Consider the following 18887-nt stretch of genomic DNA (forward strand, 5'->3'; position numbering starts at 1 on the left):
CATAGCTATAAGCTTTCATTCTGTCTCCCTTCCGATCAGCAAACATTACCACTCTACACAGAGAAGAAAATATTTATTACTGGAAAAACATGTGGAAATTACAGCATGAGATACTATATGAATACTAGAGGCCTGGTGCACAACATTCGTGCACTGGGGGTGGTGGTGGGGGTGGGTGGGTCCCTCAGCCCGGCCTGCGTCCTTTTGCAGTCTGGGTGCCCTTAGGGGATGTCCTACTGATGGCTAGCGGGCCTAAGCTGCAGTTGGACATCCTTAGTCAGCCCGGCTTGTGGCTGAGTGGCTCTCCCCCTGTGGGAGCGCAATGACCACCAGGGGGCATCTCCTGCTTTAAGTGTCTGCCCCCTGGTAGTCAGTGCGCATCACAGCAACCAGTTGTTCCACTGTTTGATCGATTTGCATATTACCCCTTTATTATATAGGACTAGTGCCCTGGTGCACGGATTCATGCACATCGAAAGAAAATTAATTAGAAGGTGGCTGATGGGGTGGGACTGGGTGAGATGGGCTGGACACGCTTGTGAGTCAACCTCCCATGGTCCCTCCCTGGCCGGTCGCACCTGGGGCGGCACTGTGGCTCAAAGTAAGCGGGGTCCCTCTGGGAGGTGGGGTCTCTCGGCCTGGCCTGTGGGGATCAGGCCGAAACTGACTGACATCCCCTGAGGGGTCCCAGATTGTGAAAGGGTGGTTCTCGGGTTACCCACCCCGGAATCGAGCTCCCTCCTCTTTAGTTCTGGGGTACGTCATCCAAGAACTGTAGCTGCTAAGTCACCACAGCTCGGCAGCTCCTGCATTGAGCATCTGCCCCCTGGTGGTCAGTGCATGTCATAGCTACCAGTTGGAGCGTCTGTCCCTTGGTGGTCATTGCACGTCATAGCTACTGGCTGGACTGTCAGACGGTGGCTTAGCCTTTTATATAGATAGATTTTGTTACTTTTTAAAAAATATATATTTTATTGATTTTTTACAGAGAGGAAGGGAGAGGGATAGAGAGTTAGAAACATCAATGAGAGAGAAACATCGATCAGCTGCCTCCTGCACACTCCCCACTGGGGATGTGCCCGCAACCAAGGTACATGCCCTTGACCGGAATCGAACCTGGGACTCTTGAGTCCGCAGGCTGACGCTCTATCTGCTGAGCCAAACCAGTTAGGGCAGATTTTGTTACTTTTATTACATAAACATAATGTCAAATAGATGTAAAATATAAAATGGAAAACTGGTCATAAACTTACAAAAATTAACCTCAAATTTCCAAATTTTGTTTTTTTGTGGTTGATTTTTCTTTCTTGTAAAGGCAAACAAAAATGTTATAAAGATGGAACTATTTTTAATATAAACTTTCTTCATTTTCTACAGTGTCAATAAATCTTTCGAAACAATGACATCACTTTAAGCTATAATAAACAGGGAAGTGAGTTGAGGGTGTCCTCTCCTGTAACATCTACTATGTCTATTTTCAGCTGGTCTGTAGAAAAGCAAGGCAGAATAATGTGGTTTTGGAATTTATTTAAAAAACAGATTTTGGCCCTGGCCTGGCAGATCAGTTGGTTGGAGTGTCGTCTCAATACTCCAGTTGCAGGTTTGATCCCTGGTCAGGGTACATTTCAAAATCAACCAGTGCATAAATAAGTGGAACAACAAATTGATCTCTTCCATCCCTCCCTCCCTCTCTGTTTACACATAAATAAATAAATGTATATAATCCAATATCTCTGTTTAAATAAATAAATAAAGCGAAACCAGTTTGGCTCAGTGGATAGAGTGTTGGCCTGCAGACTGAAAGGTCCCGGGTTCGATTCTGGTCAAGGGCATGTACCTGGGTTGCGGGCACATCCCCAGTAGAAGATGTGCAGGAGGCAGCTGATCGATGTTTCTCTCTCATCGATGTTTCTAACTCTCTATCTCTCTTTCTTCCTCTCTGTAAAAAATCAATAAAATATATTTTTAAAAAAATAAAATAAAATAAAATAAAAAAACAGATTTCAGTTAGATAATTATTGTCTAGCTCCAGTTTAAAATGTTATAGGTATATTTACTTATTATATAAGCAGAAAATAATCTAAAACTACAAAGCTTCTGACACTCCTGAAATATGTGCTTATTGATTTATTTTTATTTGTTAGTTTGTTAAAAGAATGGTGACAGGCGTCAAACAAATCTAGATTACAATCCTGGCTCTGCCTCTTAATAACTATGTAACCTGGGGGCAAATTACTTAATATTTGTGAGCTCATTTTCCTTCTAATGTGGATAATAAGCCCTAATTTGTAGGACTGCTGGGGAGATTAGTCTGTGTATCAATGAGCATAGTGCCAGGCACATGGTGGCACTCAATAAACAATAGCTCTCTTTAGTTAGGGTCTGCTACTTTATTTCATTCTGGTTTCATTATAAATCATTATTTCCTCCAGCAGTTTCCTGTGTTTGCTTCCCTCAATTTAAATAACTTTCTACCTCAAAAAACTTACAATATATATTAGGAGGAAAATATTCAAGGACTTTTCACTCTACCTTTTCTAGAAAATAATGTCATAAAAAGATTTTATATATGTATGTGCAGAAGGCTTCCTCTTTTTTTCTCCTTATATGAGCAATGTTGCACCTGCATTACTGACTACCAACAGCCAGGTGGACCTGGGCATTGACTGTTCCAGGTAGATTCCTGTTACCTACAGCTGGTTCCTGTAGGCACTTGAGTTTGCAACCTCTGTATCTGCATATTATTTATCAGAAAAGGAAAACACAAAGCAGGCAAGTATTGTTAACCAATCAAATGTGTAATAATTTTTAAGAATTACCTGATGGAATACAGGCTCCTTTACCTTAAGGTAAACCTGCAAAATATTGAAACACATGTGAATGAAATGCATGATGAAGGGGAAAAGAAAACTTATTATAACAATTCTGAAAATTCCAAACCTCTCCTGCTTCCCTAGTCCTGCTACTCAGATCTGACTCCAGCCACATAAAACCAATCAGATTAAGTGGTAATGCCATAGGAGGGCTCGTCCCTACAGGTGGGTCTTTCCCAGTGCTAGCTTTACCATGGTCAACTACATGTTTCAAAATTGTTGTGGATGTCTCTGGTCTCTTGGCCTCTGCATCAGCATCAAGGAGGGGCAAAGATGCATGGATACTTATGACAGCTGAAGAGGCTATGCCTACAACCCTGTAGCAGACATGTTCTACAGTATAGAGAGGTAGAGACACAAATTGAATTTCAGACTCTGCCACTTACTTGCTGCAGGCTTTGAGTAAGTGGCATCACACCCAAAAGACTAATTTTTCCTTATCTTGATAATGGGAATAATATTGGTGACAAATAAGCTAAAATACATGAAAGGGCCCTGGCCGGTGTGGCATCATCCCATGCACCAAAGGGTTGCTGGTTCAATCCCTCATAGGGGGCATGCAAGGGCAGCCTATCAATATCCTGCTCTCACATTGAAGTTTCTCTCTCCCTCTCTAAGAACCAATAAAATATCTTTTAAAAAGGGCATAAAAGTGTCTAGCATAGTAGGTGCTCAAAAAGTGAAAACATGAAAAAAAAAATCTCTGCCCCAGCCAGTTTTGCTCAGTGGATAGAGCATCAGCCCATGGACTGAAGGGTCCTGGGTTTGATTCTGAACAAGGGCATATACTTTGGTTGCAGGCTTGATCCCCAATCCTGGTAAGGATGCATTCGGGAGGCAACCAATCCATGTGTCTCTCTCACTTCGATGTTTCTCTCTGTCCCCCCTCCCCCGCCCCCTTTCTTCTACTTTGTAAAAATTAATGGAAAAATATCCTTGGGTGAGGATTAATAAAACAAATTTCTTGTGTTTCTGCTTCCCAAAACTTCTAAGTCACTTGCCCAGATGTCTTCCCAGTTACACAAACTCTAGTTTTAGGCTCCATTGTCATATAGGTGGTTAAATTCAATGCCTATTCAAGATTTAGCTTGCACTTGCTGTATTATAGGAGCACACCTTTAAAATGGCATGGTAGAGAGAATCAAAATTTAAATAGTAACCTTGAAATGACTCCCATCACTTACAAGACAAAGTCCAAATTTCAAAGCCTTCCATGATCTCACCCCTGACTTTCTGATTGGCTTCAGTGCTTTCCTCTTGTCTCTTTTTTATTCTAGGCTCCAGAAAGTACAGTGCTTCCCCAAATATGCTGGTTTCTTGCTTCTGTATCTTTAAAAATGGCTGCTCTTCACTTTGTTCAGAAATCCTCCCCTGCTGGCAAACACTCATCAGTTCAAACTATACCTCTTTCTTGAAGCCTTTTCTGATCCTTTCTCTGTTCAGCAACCACTCACCTTCCTCTGTACCCTCACAGTCCATGTACACATGGTTCTATGCCTATGGACAGTGTAATAGTCTATTAGAAATGCTTCACCACACTCTTGCCCAAAAGCCTGGTGAACTCCTACTCATCAGTTAAAACTCAGCTTAAATGCCTTTTCTATGGAGCTTTCCTTGACCCACTCTAGAAATCTTCATCTTCATTGATACTCCTTCATCTCATCCTTATATGACTAGTTTTTACCTCTTGTTATTGCAATTATTATCTTTTGAAGCAATTCTTCATTTACACGTTTGACCTCTGTATTGGAATGTACTCCTCAAGCAAAGCAACTGCTCGCAGTCATCTTTATATTTTCTACTGCCTGATATGATAGGTTTGCAATAAAAGTTTGTTGAAATGAGTATCTAAATTCAATTCACTTGAGGAAAAAAGACACTTAGGTAGGCTCAGAAGTGACCAGCTATCTCAACTTATTAGGAAAAGGTTAAAAAATAGTCATATTAGACTCAACAGAGCAGAGCAAATCTCTCTCTCTTTTTTTTAACAAAAAGGAGACAATATATCCATCCATAAAAAGAAGTTCGCTTCCCCCATTTCTACTAAATATTAACCTTTTGATTTTTCCCCATTTTTTAAAACCAGAGTTTTAAAAAGTTGTTTCAACTTTTTGTTGAGAAATAACACCTAAATGGGAAACAAAGAAGCAGTAACTGTGAGCGAGTTTTCTCTAGAAACATTTCAATTTGACCAGCATGAACCAAACACTGGAAGCAAAATGTGCCAAACTCCATAAAAGGTTAGTTCACATGCTTAATCTGTTAGAAACAAAATATGACTTACGGTGGTTACTATTAAACTGAATAGAACTAAGGTAAAAAGCAGATGGTAGTTTACTGAGTTCTTGGTCTTGAAACATTCAAACCTTAAAAACAGAGAAAAAGAAAATTGCTTTAGAGTATATAACTAGAAAAAGAAATAGAATGCTGTTGGACCACTTACACACAATCTCTGGGTCTAGTGATGCCCATCATTTCTTCCCATCCATACTCTCATCTCAGAGAACTTGGACTGTCTACAGCCTCCAAGAGGTTGGGGGAACAGGAGTAGGCACCTTATTTAAACTGGACCAATGAGAGGCTCACCCCTGAAAATTTGGTGTTTAGAAGCTGGAGACCGAACCAGTCAAGTGTGGAGAGTCAAAGTATAAAGCCATAGGGATTCCAAGTCTGATGTAGACAACAGGGCAGCCAAACTGAATGAACAAGCAGACGAATGAGCAGAGAAGTGGTCTGCAGGGAGGGGAAAATAAAGCAGACATAAAGACTTGAAGCCATGTGGAGAGGAAGGAATGGAGAAAAGAAGGAGGGAGAGAGAGAGAAGCTGTCCTTCCAGTTTAATGAGGCTCTACCTCCTGATGTTGGGTCCCACATAATTTCCTCATGTCCTTACAATAAATAAATCCCTCTTAACTCAAACTAGCTTGAGTATATCTTTCAACTAATGATCCAGGAACAACATAGTATTATAGAAAATATCACTATATTATAATCATCTTTTTACTTATCTGTCTCCCAACCAGACTGTGAATTCCTTGAGTGCTGGGATAAAACCTTTTTTCCATATATCTAGTCACTAAGATAGTATCTGACAGAGGAAATATTCAGTAAGTAAGGAAATATAAACAAATATACGGCCATCAGTTAAGTATCCAACCTTTGAACCCATGTTTTAATACAAACAGCAGGAGACTTCTCTCAGTTCACTAATCAATTGGCTGTGGGAATTGGACTCAACTCCTATTTCCTTCTCTGCAAAGAAAGGTGGTGGCCCAGATGACTTATAAGATCTCTTTTGTCTTTAAATTCTGGAACTTGATGACTTAGTAAAAAGAGCTCATCTGAAAGTATTTTTCTAGATCAGGGCAATTTCTCAGCCTAAGCCTGTTTGTTTGTTTTTTTTTGTTTTTTGTAAATAAAATTTTACTGGAACATAATCACATCCATTTGTTTACATATCTTCCATGCTGCAACAGCAAAGTTGAAGGGGTGCAACAGACTACAGGCACACAAAGCCAAAAATAGTTACTGTCTAGCCCTTTACAGAAAAAAATTTCAGAACTTTTAAAATAATATGTTTTTAAATTGTTCTGAATTTTGCATACCTTTAGAAGATATTCTTAAGCTAGCAATGATGACCATATTGAGAAGAATCAGCCAACCATCACATAAAGGGCTCAGGGGCTCAGAGACATGTTAAGTATTAGTGCTGGGGAACAGAACATATATTTAGAAGGTAAGGTTGAAACAGGCTATAAAGCCAGGATGAGTGGAATAGGAAACTGAGATAGTTAAACAGCAGTTTGCAGCCATTTAGAAAATCTACATGCCAAGCAGTTTGTAGCCACCTAGTAAATCCCATATTCCCTAAATCAAGGACATTTAAAAGCAAATGGTTTGAACTTCTCCTTCCCAACCAGAGAGTAAATAGCTTAAATCAGCAGTTGCCAACCTTTCGGACCTCACGGACCACCAGTGGTTGGCGACCGCTGGCTTAAATCACCCTACTCAGGGAGACAGCAGAATTCCAATTAGTGCCATTTGCTAACCACACCCAAGGACAGAAGAAATTAAGAAAATAAATCTCATTTTGGTACATCAGCATAAAGTTGATGACTATCCTACTGAGATCCCCCCATTCACCCAGCCTTTAAAATCCCTCAAAACCAAGGTCCCAGCACATGTTCTTCCTCCCAGGAACATGCCCATGCCTCCCCCATCCCATTCTTTCCCCACAACATGCATCTCCTAAGTTGTAAGGGAACCCACAAGGCTTGCAACCAGGGCAACACTGGGCAGTGGCAGTTCATCCTGGGCAAATCCCTTGAACACGACACCCAGGCCCCCTTTTTCTGACTTCTTAGTGAGCCAAAGCAGACCAGCCTTGGCTCATTTCACCAGCCCTTTCTTGTCTCACTGTCCCATTTTAGTAAATGTCCTCTAAAATTCACCTGGACTCGTGTTGTGAAATTTTTCCTGCACGAAGTCAAGAACCCACACACTACTGGTGAGCCCTAGGCAGACCTGCTCAGGGACAGGTCCCCTTTCCAGTAACAAGGTTACTAAACTTGTAGTTCAATTTCCAACTCTGACACTTACTAACTACATGACCTTAGGTAAGTCACCTAAGCATAAATTCTGCTTTATATCTGTGGACTAACAGGGGGCTCTATGGAAAGTACCTTCCCAGATGATTTGATCATAAACTCCTAAGTGGTCAGGTCATGGTGGATAGTAACGCCCCAGGCATATAACTTTTTAGTAAAGGTTTTTTCTTTGCCTTAAGCCCTGTCCATTGTTTCTGTGCATCTAGGTTAACACACCTTTGAAATAAGCCTAACCACTTTTAAGAAAGCACATCATCTTAACTATCCAATTCCTGCCTTGCTTTCTCCCACTTTCCTGTAATCTTCTTTAGTTCCCTCCTTAATTCCAAATGCATAAAAGAAACTGCAAAACTATCATTCTCTATAGCATTTGAGATCTTGCTTCCCAGCAACTGTCCTCAGTTTTGGCTCAAACTCTTATAAAAACTTTCTACAGACTTGGACAAACATAGGGACAATACGCATTTATCTTGCACAACTGTGATAATTAGAGATGACTAATGATCTGGTATCTCTAGAACAATTACAAATACAAAATAGATAAAAATTATTTTTATGGCACAATATATAAAATCTTTACCTAAACATGTATACATTTATAACTCAAGGAAAGGCAAATTATGTAAGTTATGTCAAATTTAAGTAATAGTCTACCTAAATTGGCTATAGGGTATTGATATCACAAAAATTAATAAACAACATTATTTTAACTTCCCAGAGATTATACTCTACATCAAGATCACAAATATTATAATCTTTTACACTATTATAATCTCTCAGTAATATTAACTGAGTTAGTTATATAACTCAATTCACTATAAGGCCAATGTAAATTTTAAAATATATCAAATAACTAAATTTTAAACTTAAATACTTACATGCAGTACACAAATATACAACTGCTGTAAATCATTGGGAGTTCATCCAATAGCTATAAGAAACAAAGACAGATATCAGGATGTCAATACTGTAGAGTTGCAATTATTATGCAAATAAAGTAAAATTTCATGATTAAAATGGTCACCTCATTATCTAATATCTTTTATTAATTCTTTTATATATTTATCATTATCTAATCTATCCTGAGTGTGTTTATTTTATTGTTTTTGAATAATCAAGCATATCGTCCATCTATCTGTCCTAATGTACATAGCTAAGTAGAATGCAGGATGCACTGGGCAGCTCAGATCATTTGGCAATAACAAACTATAGTATCACATTTCCAAGAAAGTATGATGCTCACCATCTAGAGGTCTATGGGTCCTATCAGTATTCTTTTGCATTTCTGCCCTTTTCTATATCACTTAAGATGGATAAAATGTCCACTAATATACATAAGAAGAGGTATTAATGGTTGGGAAAGTCATTTAGTTAATCTAAGTAACCTATGCCTCTGAAAGATAATGTTATTAGCAATAATAATAATAATAATAATAATAATGATTATAGCTATTATGTATTATATTATAAGCGAGACACTAAGCTGAGTGTTAGGTTATTGCTAATACTTAAACTTGTCCTAAAACCAATTCTGTATGGAGAATGTTCTGAAGAAAGAAAGCGTAGACATGGGAGGTCTAGCCAAGAGGTTACAGTGGTCCAGGCTAAGGAAAATTGCTACTTGGATTAAGGTAGCAGAATTGGGAATAGATGTAAGTGAACAGGCTTGAGATCTAGTGATATTGTAGCCAAAGTAATGTCTTAGTGCATACATTACTCACATGTTTGTGATGATGTTGATGTAAACAAACCTATTGCACTGCCAGATGTATAAAAGTATAGTACATACAATTTCAGTAGTAGACAATACCATCTAGGTTTGTATACTAGTAAGTACACTCTATGATGCTTGCACACCAATGAAATTGTCTAATGACACATTTCTGACCATATTCCTATGTTAATCAGCACATGATTGTATTCCCAGTTCCTTCCCCTCAGGTTTTTAGTTCTTTCACCATTCTGGTGCCTTTCATTTGAACACATGCTAGGTTAGTCCTCAGAATTGAATGCAATATTCTTGTCACAATATGATCAACACATAGTAGGGGAGCCTATCCTTCCCCTCACTCAGATGCTTAGTCTTGCCTGACATTTTATCTCAGCACATTCATCTAGTTGTTTCTCCATACATATACATATACATATACATATACATATACATATACATATACATATACATATACATATACATACATATACATATACATATATGATAAATAAATAGGTAAAATGGGCTTCAGCAAAACTGAAAACTTTTTTGCTTCAAAGAATGCTCTTAAGAAAATGAAAAAAACACCCAACAGAATGGAAGAAAATGTTTGCAAACCATATATTTGATAAGGGTCTAGTATCCAGATCAGATAAAGAACTCTTACAATTCAATGAAAATAAGCAAATAACCCTATTTAGAAATGAGTAAAGGATCTGAATAGATATTTCTCTTAAGAAGATATATGGATAATCAATAAGCACATGAAAAGATGCTCAACATCATTAGTCATTAGGGAAATGCAAACCAAAACCACAGTGAGATACCACTTCACACCCATGAATGGATATAATCAAAAGGACGAGCAATAGCAAGGATCTGAAGGAATGGCTGGTGGGAATGTAAAATGGTACGGCCACTTTGAAAAACAATCTGGCAGCTCCTCAAAAGGTTAAGCATAGGGTTACCAGTGACCCAGCAATTCTACTGCTAAGTATATACGCAGGAGAATTAAAAACATATATCCACAAAAACTTGTACATGAATGTTCATAGCAACATTATGCATGAAAGCCCAAAAATGGAAATAACACAAATACCCATTAATTGATAAATAGATAAGCAAAATGTGGTATATCCAGACAATGGAATATTATTTGGCCTATCTAAAAGAAGACAGACACAAAAGGTTACCTATTGTATAATTCATTGCAATGAAATATTCATAATAGGCAAATCCATGGTTGTCAGGGGCTAGGTGGCGGGAGTAGTATAGAGTGACTGCTAATGGGTTTCTCTTTGGGGTGATGAAAATGTCCTCAAATTAGATAGTTTGAATGTCTTTAATTTTTATAGATCCTTTTCAAGCTATATCATCTTACCATAAATAATTTATACTTTATTAAAAATAGTTTTAATATTACATCATGTTTTCTGAGCTAGAAAGTGTTAAGAAATGTTTTCTATGCTTGATTAGGTCAGACCAGTGTCTCATAATCTGTATATTCTCCAACTCAAGCATGGCATGTATAGCACACATAACACTTTCTTATAAATATGTGTTATACATTTAATGCAGTTATAATTTATAGACTGTTGTATATACAGATCTTCTATAATTAACACTCTCCAATACAGTAGCCACTAGCTTTATTTTATGTGGCTACTGAGCACTTAAAAGAAACCTAATCTAACTGCAAGCATGAAATATATATCTGATTTCAAGATGTGAAGCATTTTAATATTAATTACAGGTTGAAGTAATACTTTGGAGATATTGGGTAAAATAAAATATATTAAAACTAATTTCACTTATTTTTATTTTTTTAAATATATTTTATTGATTTTTTACAGAGAGGAAGGGAGAGGGATAGAGAGCCAGAAACATCGATGAGAGAGAAACACCGATCAGCCGCCTCCTGCACAGCCCCCAATGGGGATGCGCCCGCAATCAAGGCACATGCCCCTGACCGGAATCGAACCTGGGACCCTCCAGTCCGCAGGCCGACGCTCTATCCACTGAGCCAAACCGGTTAGGGCTAATTTCACTTATTTTTAAATGTGGTTTTTATTAATGTGCCCCCTCAAAAATTTTAATTTACATATGTAGCTCGCATTATATTTCTACTGGACAGTGCTGTTCTAGACTATCTGGGTTAGTGATGGAGAAAAAAGAGGTCAAAAGATTGAGGACTAGATATATGGCCTCCTTAGAGCAAAGGCAGTAAATAAAAATCCTTGCATAGCTCTAAAACCTTGCTAGTGAGAGGAACCAGATCATTCAAATGAACTCTGTAAGAGAGAGACATGAGGGAATACAGGCATCTAAGAACTGATGATGTCTTTTTTAGATGTCTCCCTGGGACTCTGCTCTAAAATTGTACATACCTACACAGAGGTGGTTAAACAGTTATAATCCTCACTTGTCATGGACAACTTGTTCGCTTGCCTCTTTACTTCACTTAGTGCATCTGGATACTTTGGCCTTAAGTAAAAACTCCAGAGATTACTAATCTCAACTCCCACCCCTTCCCAAGTCTCTTGTTTCAACTATCTTCTAGTAACATGCTCTTTTCTCAAATTTGAAGTGTTTCTGGATTAGAAGAAACAAGCATTTAGTCAATTTTGTCATTACTGACCTGCATTTCATATTTCAGAGTCATGTGGAAGCACCAGGATCCCATTCCTACCACTGAAATTAAAACAAACAAACAAAACCATTAGCATTACATTCTTTGGAAGTGGCCAGAGTGACTTAAGAAGGCAATAAGACATTTCAAAGCACTGAGTGTATGTTTTAACAAATATATTTTTATTGATTTCAGAGAGGAAGGGAGAGGGAGAGAGAGATAGAAACGTCAATGATGAGAGAGAATCATTGATCAACCGCCTCCCGCACACCCGCTACTGGGGATCAAGCCCACAACCTAGGCATGGCCCTGACCAGGAATCAGAATGGAATCGTGACCTCCTGGTTCATAGGTCAATGCTCAACCACTTAGCCACACCAGCTGGGCTCAAGGCACTGAGTTTTAAGAAGAGCAAAGTTTATGAAATCTTGTGACAGGACATAGCAGACTCTGCATAAGCTCTATAATTAATAAAATTTTGGTATAGAAAAAAAATACAGTAAATTCCCTCCAGTACACGATTTACAAATATAATCAACATTCTCTGTTCTACCTGTAAAATATATTACCTGATGCTCAGGGTAAGCTTTAATGGCATAGCTGTTTAGTTACTTTAGTACTTCCTTGCACATCTGATCCAAATAGCTGAAATGTATGCTTACTAAGAGCCAGTCAGTTATGTTTATTCCCAAACTTGTTAATGCCACTGTATTTAGTTATCAAAACTATGACTGCCAAAAGAGAGCTGCTGTTTCTACAAAAACTATTTTAAATGCTTAAAATAAAATTGAGTTGCTAATAAAAATTGCTGTTGAATTAGGTGTGGGTAAGGTATCTGTTACACATTAGGAAAAATAAAAATCTAAAGATTCTGTATTCATTTCTCAAAGTTCTTTCCAAGTGCCTCTATTTTAAATAAACTGCTTTCATTTTAGAGTTTTAAAATTTGTTGTTTTTAATCCAAGAAAGGCTAAGTAGAACTATAATTAGAATCCCATATTCAAAGGTGATACCCTATATAAAATAATTGTCAAAGATTATGCAACTATGCTTTAATTAAAATAAACATTTTAGGATATATATATATATATACTTTTTAAGTAATTATATGATTTGACTTTTTAAAAATCAACCAAACAAATATCAGCTCCTATCACATCTGATAATTGGGCTTTAGTGTGATTCATTACATTCAGTTCAACAAGCATTTACTGAGCACTTCCTATTTGCCAAAAGTCAGTTACAGATGTTGAGGTAGAATGATAAAATCCAGACCTTGGCCTTAATAAGGCATATAGTCTAATAGAGGGCACAAGCTGATAAACAGAAGGTGCCAGTACACGGAGCTATGATAAGGAGATAGCATAGAGTGCCATGGGAACACAGAAGAGGGGCACTTATGAAGGAAGTGAGAGAATGCAAGAATGATGCCAGAGGAGTTCGCCTTAAGGATGTATAGGAGTTAGCCCAACAGACATGGTAAATGGGGGTGTCACCATATAATTTGCACAAAGCCACTTGAGAAAAATTTCAAACTTTTAGTTACTCTTGCTTTTTAAAAACAACAACACACTATATACATGATTACATTATTTTTTACTGCTTAAAATGAGATGAGAAAAGTAAAAAAGTTATTGCACTTGTTTTACTAAAGAAATGAGGAAGTAGGAAGGTTGGTGTCTTTTCAAAAGGAGAAATTAGAAGATGCAAAGATAGATAAGTTAATATAAGTGGGAAAAATAAACTCTGTGTGTTATTTAAAGTCACACAATATACTCATGAAATAAAAAAATAAAAATGAAGTGGGATGACCATTCATCCTAAAAGGGAGACTGGCCACTTAATCATGCTTCACTCAAGGAACATTTATATCCAAACCCTTTCAAATGTTCTCTTGGTACTGTTTATACATAGAACACTAAAAATCTGATTTGTAAAGATCCCTTTATGATTTATCTCTTCAACAACCTATGTAGAATGCAAAGAAATGTAATAGAACAGCAGCCCTGCCTCCACACAATCTATATACATAAAAGCCTAATATGCAAATTGTCCCCTCGAGAGTTCAACCAGGAGTTTGATCCCTCACTATGACGTGCACTGACCACCAGGGGGTGGCACGGAACGAAGGAAGGTTCTGGCCAGCAGCCAACAGCTGGGGAAGGGAGGCCCCAGCCCGCAGCCGGAAGACCCTGATTGGCCCTGATCGCCCACCAGGCCTAGGGACCCTACCCATGCACGAATTTCATGCACTGGGCCTTTAGTATTTTATATTTTGCCACTTTAAAGCAAAGCAGCTGTCACATCTTTTTTTTTAAATGGATTTTTAGAGAGAGAGAAAAAAATCATGAATTTGTTGTTCCACTTACTTATGCATTCATTGGTTGATTCTTGTATGTGCCGACTGGGGAGCAAACCCACAACCTTGGCATATGGCGATGATGCTCTAACCAACTGAGCTACCCAACCAGGGCAAAGCAAACCAACAATATTTGTTTATCAGCTTGACAGAGATATAATTCACACACTACAAAATTAATTTATTTAAAGTGCACAGTTATATTGTTATTAATATGTTTATATAGTTGTGCAACCACGGTCATTACCTAATTTTAGAATATTTTCATCATCCCAAACAGAAACCTAATATCTATTAGTAGCCACTATCTATTTCTCCTGAAATCTTCCAACTCCTTAAGCCCCAGACAACCATTAATTTATTTTCTCTCTCTACAGATTTGCCTGTTCTGTACTTATTATATAAATGGAAGGAATCACATAATTTATAGTCTTTTCTGTTTGCTTTCTTTCAATTAGCATATTTCCAAGGTTCACTCATGTTATAGCATGTATCATTAACTCATTCCTTTTATGAGTGAACTAGAGGCCCAGTGCACAGATTCGTGCACCAGTGGGGTCCCTCAGCATGGCCTGCGGGGATCAGGTGGACGCTGACAGTCCAATGCCGCCTGCCGCTCCTGCTCATCCCACCCTGCTACGCCTGCCACGGGCTCGCACCCAGTCAGTCCCAATTGGGAGAGGCTTGCGCCGCCATAGCGGTGCTCATAAGCCATGAGCCCTGCATCTGGTGCCCATTGATCAGCTGAGCGGTGCTCCCGCTGTGGGAGCGCACTGACCACCAGGGGCAGCTCCTTCATTGAGCGTCTGCCCCCTGGTGGTCAGTGCGTGTCATAGTGACCCGTCAGCTGGTGGTTTGGTCATTCGGTCACTTAGGCTTTCATATATATATAGATAGTAGTCCATTGTATAGACATACTACATTGTATTTATCCATTTGTCAGTTTATTGACATTGTTATAAATTGCATGCTTGTGTCCCCCCAAATTCATTTGTTGAAGCCCTAACCCCCAACATGATAGTGTTTGGGGCTGAATCCTTTGGGAGGTAAGTAGGTTTAGATGAGGTCATGAGGGTGGGTCCCCATGATAGAATTAATATCCTTATAAGAAGAGGAAGAGACAGGACCTTGCTCTCTCTCCACCTGGATGCAACAAAAATAGGCCATGTTAAAAAAATATATAGGCCATGTGGAGATACAGGGAGAAGGTGTTCATCTGCAAGCTAAGAAGAGGGCTCTCAATAGGAACTGAACAGACCAGCACCTTAATCTTGGACTTTCCAGCCTCCAGAACTGTGAGAAATAAATGTCTGTTATTCAAGCCACCTAGTCTATGGTATTTTGTTATGATAGCCTGAGCGGTTTAAGACAGACATTTAGGACTTTTCCACATTTTGGCTATTATGAATAATGCTGTTGTGAATATTCATGTACAGATAGACCTCGCTTTCTTGTATTTCACTTTATTGCCCTCCACAGACACTGCTTTTTCTTTTTACAAATTGAAGGTTAACACCCTCTACCAGCAAAGATTACAACTCACTGAAGGTTCAGATGATGGTTAGCATTTATTTTAGCAATAAAGTATTTTTAAATTAATGTACATTGTTTTTCCTTAGACATAATGCTATTGCACACTTAATACATACAGTGCAGTATAAACATAACTTTTATATAATGCACTGAGAAACCAACAAATTCATGTGACTTGCTTTATTATGATACTTGCTTTATTGCGGTGGTCTGGAACCAAACCCATAGTATCTTTGAGGTCTGTCTATAATTTAGAGATGATTTAAAGTATACAGGAGGAGCCTGGCTAGTGTGGCTCAGTGGTTGAGCATCGACCCATGAACCAAGAGGTCTCTGGTTTGATTCCCCATCAGGGCACATTCCCCAGTTGCAGGCTTGATTCCCAGTAGGGTGTGTGCAGGAGGCAGCCAATCGATGTTTCTCTCTCTCTCTCTCTCTCTCTCCCTCTCCCTTCCTCTCTCTCTAAAAATCAATAAAAACATTTTTTTAAAAAGTAAGTATAAAGAAAGACTAGAGTAAAGACACTCTATTCAGTAATTGGTGCTCAGAAAATTGGACAGATACATGCAAGAAAACGAATCTAGATCACCTTCTTATACCATATGCAAAAATAAACTTCAAAATGGGTTAAAGACTTAAATGTAATACTCAAAACCATAAAACTCCTAAAAGAAAACATAGGCAGTAAAATATCTAACATTATTTTTAGCAATATATTTCTGCTATAACTCCTTGGGTAAGGGAAATAAAAGAAAAAATAAACAAATGGGACTACATCAAACTAAAAAGTTTTTGCACAGTCCTGGCTGGTGTAGCTGTTGGTTAGAGTGTCTTCCTGAGCACCGATGGGTCACTGGTTCAATCTCCCATCAGGGCGGGTATGGAAGACAACTGATTGATATTTTTCTCTCACATTGATGCTATTTCTCTCTCCCTCTCCTTTTCTCTCTCTCTAGAATCAGTAAAAAAAAATATCCTCAGGTGAAGATTTAAAAAAAGATTTTGCACGGCAAAGGCCACCATCAACAAAATGAAAAGACAACTTATTGAAAGGAAGAAGATATTCACCAATGATACATCTGATAAGGGGTTAATATCCAAAATTTATAAAGAACTCATACTACTCAATACCAAACAAGAAATCCAATTAAAAAATGGACTGAGGACCTGAATAGACACTTCCCCAAAGAGGCATGTAGATGGCCAATAAACATATGAAAAGATGCTCAAAGTCACTAATCGTCGCCCTGACCAGTTTGGCTCAGTGGATAAAGCGTCGGCCTGCGGACTGAAGGGTCCTGGGTTCGATTCTGGTCAGGGGCATGTGCCTTGGTTGTGGACACATCCCCAGTGGGGGGTGTGCAGGAGGCAGCTGATCGATGTTTCTCTCTCATCAATGTTTCTAACTATCCCTCTCCCTTCCTCTCTGTAAAAAAATCAATAAAATATATTTAAAAAAGTCACTAATTGTCAGAGAAACACAAATTAAAACTACAATGAGACACCATCTTACACCTATCAGAATGGCTATTATCAATAAATCCACAAATGACAAGTGTTGGTGAGGATGTAGAGAAAAGGAACCCTCATGCACTGTTGGTGGTAATACAAATTGGTTCAGCCATATGGAAAAAACAGTATGAAGGTTCCTCAAAAAATTAAAAATGAAACTGCCTTATGACCCAGCGATTCCATTTCTTGATATTCATCCAAAGAAACATGAAACACTAATTCAAAAGAATTACCCCTATGTTCATTGCAGCACTATTATTTTTTTAAAATATATTTTATTGATTTTTTACAGAGAGGAGGGGAGAGGGATAGAGAGTTAGAAACATCGATGAGAGAGAAACACCAATCAGCTGCCTCCTGCACACCCCCTACTGAGGATGTGCCCGCAACCAAGGTACATGCCCTTGACCGGAATCGAACCTGGGACCCTTCAGTCCGCAGGCCGACGCTCTATCCACTGAGCCAAATCAGTTAGGGCCATTGCAGCATTATTTACAACTAGAAGTCCAGCACGTGAAATCGCGTGGTCCTGCCCACCTGCATGGCCTCGCTGTGCTTGCAGCCCCGCCCACATGCACAGGTCTTTGGTCATTACGGCGTTAGGGCCACTGGGTTTTTATAATATAGATAGATAGCCAAGATATGGAATCAACCTAAGTATCCATCAATAGATGAGTGGATAAAAAAGCTGTGGTACATACAGTATATAAAATGGAATATTACTTGGCCATAAAAAATGAAAATTTTACCATTTGTGACAGCATGGATGGATCTACAGGGCATTATGTTCAATAAAATAAGTCAGTCAAAGACAAATACCATATGATTTCACTTATATATGGTATCTAAAGAACAAAATAAGCGAACAAACAAAATTGAAATGAACTCAGAGACACAGAGAGTGGACTGGTAGATGCCAGAGGGCAGAGGGTTTGGGGCACTGGGTGAAAGAGGTGAAGGAATTAAGAAATACAAATTAGTAGTTACAAAATAGTTACAGAGATGTGGGGTACAGTATGGGGAGTATAGTCAATAGTGTTGCCATCACTCTGTGAAGGGTGCTGAAGGTATAGGGGGGAACATTTTGTGAGGTATGTGATTGACCACTGTGCTGTACACCTGAAATCAATACAAAATAATGTTAAAGGTAAACTGTAATTGGGGGAAAAAAGTATACAGGAGGATGTGCGTAGGTTACATGCAAATATTAATGCCATTTTATATTAGAGGCTTAAGCATCCTCAGATTTTGGTATCTGAGGGGGTCCTGGAACCAAACTCCCATGGATACTGAAGGATACATAATGAATTTTGCATTTTAAATTATATCACTCTGGTTACAAGGCAGAGTAATGTCTATAGGAGTAGTCTCCCAACTTTGATAGCAAAAAAATATTTTAACAACTCCATAAATGTATATAAATTTATAAATTGTATACATATAATCTATTTATAAATTGTATACATACAGGGCCCATAGTAAGGCCCTGTATGATCTGGCCCCTTCCTAAATCTCTTCAACCTCATATTCTGCCACTTTCCCCCTTAACTGCTAAAGAATATTAGGGGAAAGTCAGAAAGTAAACAAATAATTAGAATATGTGCAGCAATAGAGATACAGTAGGTCCTCGGGTTACATCAGAGATCCGTTCCTATGGCGCAAC

At 38.5% G+C, this 18887-nt stretch overlaps 1 protein-coding gene across 4 annotated transcripts in view; it reads right to left on the reverse strand.

Moving 5' to 3' along the window:
* Positions 1-18887, reverse strand: part of ACER3 (alkaline ceramidase 3) — an 88085-nt gene that overhangs the window by 17401 nt on the left and 51797 nt on the right. For all 4 annotated transcript variants that reach the window (XM_014540390.1, XM_005867150.2, XM_014540392.1 and 1 more), the window contains 4 exons: positions 11830-11882; positions 8359-8411; positions 5158-5239; positions 2820-2855 (listed from right to left, as the gene is read on the reverse strand). In XM_014540390.1, the coding sequence (XP_014395876.1) occupies positions 2820-2855; positions 5158-5239; positions 8359-8411; positions 11830-11882 (224 nt within the window). The remainder of the gene's footprint in view (positions 1-2819; positions 2856-5157; positions 5240-8358; positions 8412-11829; positions 11883-18887) is intronic.

This window comes from Myotis brandtii, unplaced genomic scaffold (assembly GCF_000412655.1).
Source record: "Myotis brandtii unplaced genomic scaffold, ASM41265v1 scaffold244, whole genome shotgun sequence".
Classification (NCBI taxonomy): Eukaryota; Metazoa; Chordata; class Mammalia; order Chiroptera; family Vespertilionidae; genus Myotis; species Myotis brandtii.